Source organism: Anas acuta, chromosome 19 (assembly GCF_963932015.1).
Source record: "Anas acuta chromosome 19, bAnaAcu1.1, whole genome shotgun sequence".
In the NCBI taxonomy this organism is placed as follows: domain Eukaryota; kingdom Metazoa; phylum Chordata; class Aves; order Anseriformes; family Anatidae; genus Anas; species Anas acuta.
The window spans coordinates 11,399,130-11,404,865 of NC_088997.1; the positions used below are offsets into that span (position 1 = coordinate 11,399,130).

Consider the following 5,736-nt stretch of genomic DNA (forward strand, 5'->3'; position numbering starts at 1 on the left):
GTGTGTGCGAGGCTATGTGTGTGCACTGGCGTGTCTGATTTTGTAGAGGATGTGGGAGGCAGAGGTATATGTGGTGGGGGAACAGAGTCAGAGGATATTTATATGTCTGTCGTATGGAAACAGCATGGTTTTACCTCAAACCATTTCCCATTATCACATGTCATCTAGAGTATGTCGATGGGCTCAGTGGTGAGGTCTTGTCTCTGTGCTGGTGAAAGGGAAATAAAGGGGGGAAAAATAAAAACGCTTTATCCAAACCCATGTTTTATCCAAATTCTTTATTCTCCAGAATCATAATTTCACACAAGTAAGCCAGGGCCACTCGTTGTCCTGTTCGGAGACTCTGAGCTGCCCTCCTGTAAATACCCTCCCTGCCACCCTCCTATAAATAGCATTATGATCCACCGATGAAAATACCATCTATCTCATATGATCATTTCTTAAATAAATTAAAATAATAAAAGAACAATAGAGGCGCAGTCCCATGGGCCTTTCTGGGCCACAGGCAGAGGTGTCAGGCTGACTGATGACGTTTCAGACTGGTCTGAAGTGCAAGCTGAGTGCAAGCAGCAACACCCCAACATGGGGTGTCTCATGGTGCCCTTCCCACAGTCCCTGGGAGCTGCATGCAGACGGTGTGGTATCGTGCAGCTCCTGCCATCCCAAAGCCCTGCTCTGTCGCAGGGGCTCAGGATGACAAGACTCATGACAGCAGCTGTGTTTCCTGTCTGGCTTTGCTCAGTTCTGCTTCATGTTCTGCAGGTATCTTTGCACCCAGGTGTCACTTGGATTGGCACAGACTTCACGCCCTTTCTTTGTGATGAACCTGTGGAACAGGGATGAGACACGTGAGGTCTCTGCTCAGACCAAGCTCCCAGGTTTGGGGTATTGCAGGAGGTTCTCCCTTGTGTCCCAAGCTTGTGCCATGGCTGACAGTGATTTTCCCCCATTCCCATCTGCTTTTTCACACTACAGGAATATCCCTGGGAGTCCCCACAAAAGATTTGTTGGCAGTCCCTGCAGGAGCATCCCCAGCAGGTCCCTGCACATGAGCACGCACGTGCCAAAATGGCTGTGCCTGCGCTGCACCCAGGCGTCAGCCTTGATACCTACACGAGGGCTGGCAGGGAGCAGCTGGTGCTGGTGACGTAGTAACGCAGGATGAGCTTCTTTGGGAGCTTGTGGGATGTGTAAGAGAAGCAGCAGGTTGGATGGTCAGGTCCAACTGGAAGAGACAGGGAGAGACAGCATGAGCATGTGCTGAGCTGTGCACCAGGAGCAGCCAGCCCAGAAGTGCAGGAAGCTAGGCAGGTAGGAGGGAGTGAGGAACCAGGGAATAATTAAGGCTGAAAGGGACATGGGAGATTGTCTGGTCCAATGTCAACGACCATTGCTAGGGAAGGCAAGTATAGGAGAGATTCCCACTCAGTTTTTGGGCAGTGGTTGGGAACCCTGAACTATAACCAGGAATAAGAATCCCAGGTCCAGGATGGCTGGACAGATGGCTAGTTGGATGGAGGGACGGACGGATGGACGGAGGGATGATTTTCCACTTCAGGGAAATTGTAATTGATTGCACTGCAGAGAGGAGAGTGGCTGAAAAATTCCCAGCTATCTACCAGGGGATCTCAGTGGAGAAATAATAACGAAGGCTCAGCTCCATTCTTCCTTCACAAATAAGAAAGCAGGACTCACCTGGGGCAGAGGACGTTTGGGAGCAAGAGGCTGCAATGAGGAGAAGAGCGAGAACAACTGAAGAGACCTTCATCTTCCCGTCAGACAAGGACAGTCGGAGCAGGACCAGGAGCTCTGGCAGATGCAACACAGACTGCATCAGCTGGATTCAGTTCCCTTTTAATAGGGAGTCCTGGAGGCAGCAGAGAAGCCCAAGTGGAAATTCCAGAATTATGATAGAGGATGTCACGAAAGTGAAATAGCCAAAAAATAATAAGGCAGAAGGAATGGGATATAGTTCACATTGGAGCCAAGAATGTTGAGCTTTGACTCAGCATTCATTTTCATTTTTATCAAATCAAAAGGAAACTGAAGCATGCCAAGTAGCTTGGCCACAAAGAAGGTATCTATTCATCCAAATTACAGGAGGGATTTTCCCTGTGAGTCTGTACAGAAAAAAAAAAAAAAAAAAAAAATGTTTACTTTAGATTAGGCAAGCCTGGAGAAAAAAAAAAAAAAAAAAAACAAGCAGGCTCAAGGCACGCTCGTGCTGTTTGTATGCCGGGTGTTTGCTAAACTGCAGTGCAAGGAGCTGAGGGGTGGCTGCACTGCAGACTCTGTGCTGTCTGAATCGCTCAACCCCTACCAGTTCCACCATGCCAGGTTTAGCAGGGACCAGCCAGGAGCTGGGGCTGGAGGCACCCCTGGCGGTCACCTGGCCCAGTCCCTGCTCACAGCAGGGTCAGCTGGAAGCCCTGCATGGGCTGTCCGTGTTCAGCTGGGCTTTGAAGACCTCCAAGGAGAGGAACACCCCAGACTCTCTGGACAACCTGTTGCAGTGTTCAGTAATAAAGTTTTACCTGTGTTTTAAATAGAATTCCTTGTGTTTTGGTGTGTGCATTGCTTCTTGTCCTGTCATAGACACTGAGAAGAGTCTGATTTCATCTGCTTCTTTTCCCATCCACACATGGAGAAGGCCCCCCTGTGAGTCCCAGGGCTCACTGCCTCTCTTCCCATGACAGGTACCCCAGCCGCTAAATCATCTCTGTGGCCTTCACTGGACTCTCCAGTATGACCGTACCTCTCTTTTGCTGCGGAGCCCAGAGCTGGACACAGGACTCCAGCGGTGTCTCATCAGCAGGGGGGAAGAATCCCCTTGCTGGCAGCACTCAGGCAGCCCAGGATGCTGCTGGCTTTCTTTGCCACAAGGACACACTGCTGGCTCACGGCCAGTTCGGTGCCCACCAGGACCCCTAAGTCCTTCGCTCCCAGGCTGCTTTCAAGCCAGTCAGCTCCGAGCACGCCCTGGTGCACGGGGCTATTCTTCCCCGGGGGAAGGGGTTTGCGTGTCCATTTGCTGAACTTGATGAGGGTCTTGTCCTCTCATCTCTGCAGCCTCTCCAGGTCCTTCTGGCTGGGAGCACAACCCACTGGCATCTTAGCCAGCTCTCGCAGTTTGTGCTGTCTGCAGGCTTGCAGAGGGTGCACTCTGTCCCACTATCCAGGTAATTAAGATATTAAACAGGACTGGCTCCAGTACGGACACCTGGAGTGTCCCAGTGGTGACGCTAGCTGGACTTTGTGCCATGGATCACAATCTTGTGAGCCCGGATATTCAGCCAGCTGTCAGCCCACATCAAGGCCCAATACCTCATCGGTTTGTCTATGAGGATTCCATGGGAGCCAATTGAAAGCCTTGTTAAAGTCAACGTAAATAACATCCCTGCTCTGCCAGGAGGATTATGGAAGAGGAGTTTTGCCAACCTGAGATGTTTTCCGGTCTGAACTGCTCCCCTGGCTCCAAGATGGATTGTTCTGGCTGAAAAGGTGAGCAACAGGTAGCAGAGAACCTGCCTGGCATGGGAGACACTCTCCAGCCCCGCAGGTGCCATACACTGGAGCTGTAACAGGGCAGTGCCACAGCGCAGCACGGGGCAGCTGGGCACAGCTGCAGCTCTGTAGGGGAACGGGCGAGCCTGTGATATCTGACCTCCTGCCCCAGCCTGGGGGTGCGTGGGTGGGAGCCTCCTCCACGGCAAAGAGGAGACTTGGGGCTGTGCATGGGCCCCTGGGCCTGGATCTTCATCCCCAGGAGTGCAAACCCCTGCTTGTCTCTCCTGGAGCTGCAAACGGGAGCAGTGGAGTCACTGATTTAACTCTGTTCTCCATCAGGAACAGGTATGAGATGCTTAGAGAGAAGGCTGACGGCTCCTGGCACAGGTGATGGTCTGCTCCACCACACCCCGACCCCTCCAGGGAGGATCCCGGTCACACTCCTGCTTCCTGCTTGCTCTTCCCCTGCAGTGTGATTCAGGATACTGGTGCTGTCAGATGCAGCAGGCTGCAGCTCACCTTGCAGCTGGGCAGATGCATCATCACAGAAGCTCACAACCACTTTTGTTGGTTCCAAAGCCTCTGTAGGATTTGACACAGGTACCGGGAAAGTGGAGTTTTGCTAGATTCAGAGCAAGCCCTGGCAGGACAGGCAGGGCTCTGCTTTCCATGGCTTAGCAGAGAAGTTCTGGACAGAGGTGCATGGCAGAACAAGAAGTGGCTCCAGCTTTCAGATGAATTGCTATAGAGTAAAACTAAATCATGGCTTTTTGCCACGGAAATAAAGTGTGCAGAAACCAACAGTGGGCGCTCTCTGTTCCCCTCTTCTTGCAGCTCATAGGGTAGCATGGACACGGGGAAATGACAAATACTCGCTGCTGGTTCTGCACTTCTTGCTGCATTTCCATGACAGAGAGACTGCGGCTACAGAAAGGCAGTTTTGTGGCTAACACCAGCCAGAAAGAGCTTTGCTCATGGGAACTTCACTCCTTCTTCTCCCCAGCGTCCCCCTCCTGCAGTGAACAAGCCCAAGGGCTAGAGGCTCGCACTGTGCCGTCTTGCTCAGCGCCCAGAGCACCCGGGGCAGTGAGGAGGTGTGATGGAACCATTCCACATCAGGAAGCTCTGCCCTCCATCCAGAAGCTCCGAGATGCTCAGTGGAATGAAAGGAGCTGTTGTTCACTGCTACTGAATTTGACAAGGCTGGGTGGAAGAGGAGGGTCTGGAAGGAGCTGCTGCAGCCACGGTTGTTTGCTTGTGTCATTGGCCCAGACTGATAAGCACTTACAAAAATGCCCTTTGAAAGCTGTGATGCCTTCTGCCAGGGTGGGCACCTCTCCAGCCACGCCTGCGTGGCACTGACCCCTGCTGCAGGTCTCCACCTTTGAGCTTCCAGCTGCAACCACACGCTCCTGCCTGGCTGTTCCTGGAGCAAGATGACCCTGCTGGCCCCTGAGGCCCACGTCTGTTTCCAGCTTTCTGTTTCTCTGCACTGTCTTCTGTCTGTCTGTTAAATCCTAGAGCCCTCTGCTGTCAGAAAGCTCCTGCAGTTTAAGTAGTTATAATTCAATCTCTCTCAAGCTTGCTTCCCTTATTATTCCTGGCATGGAGCTGCCTTTTATAGCTTTGGCCTCACCCAGCCTTGGGCATGAGGTTTGTTTGAGTAGCAAAAGAAAGCTAAAATTATTCAAAAAAGAAGATTATAGAGAAGGATGCTATAGTGGCTGCCAAGACTTCTTCCACTGGGATAGCAGTCCCAGGGGCCCTGGGACTCCCTCCAGTCCCCCCAAGTCCTGCCCTTGCCAAGAGGTACCAGTCGCAAAGCATATGCCCCAAGGGGAAGGGACCCCGAGTGCTTCGCTTGAGGTGATGCTGAGGTCTCCCAGGCTGGAGAAAGCCGCATCTGCTGCACCAAAGCACAGCTCACCTGCAGGCACTGCAACATCCCCAACCCAGCTCTGCAGCACAGTCAGATGCAGTACACAAAGGGATATTAGCCTGTCCATGGCTCTCCTGCTCGATGTTCACTCCTGTTGTCCATAAGGCTACAAGCGGCTGTGAACTCCAGCGTGCAGGGTGCTGTGTTTGGGGGATGCTGGGGGTCTCGCCCTGGGCAGAGGGCAGTGTCCGGGGCTCTGTGCACAGCTGGGGCTAAAGGAGACCCCTCAGCACCTGTTCCCAAACTGTCCCTGGCCCAGGAGGCCACAGGGGGAGGCTGCAAAGCTGCAT

The 5,736-nt window shown here is 52.7% G+C and overlaps 1 protein-coding gene across 1 annotated transcript; it reads right to left on the bottom strand.

The window, feature by feature from the left end:
• Positions 1 to 259: 259 nt before the first annotated feature.
• On the bottom strand, positions 260 to 2,061 carry LOC137842129 (C-C motif chemokine 4-like). The gene is made up of 3 exons (XM_068655821.1): positions 1,696 to 2,061; positions 1,114 to 1,225; positions 260 to 826 (listed from the first exon to the last, which is right to left on the bottom strand). Exons 1-3 carry the CDS (start codon positions 1,832 to 1,834, stop codon positions 739 to 741), a joined length of 339 nt encoding a protein of 112 aa, XP_068511922.1. The 5' UTR covers positions 1,835 to 2,061; the 3' UTR covers positions 260 to 738.
• Between the last annotated feature and the right edge of the window lie 3,675 nt (positions 2,062 to 5,736).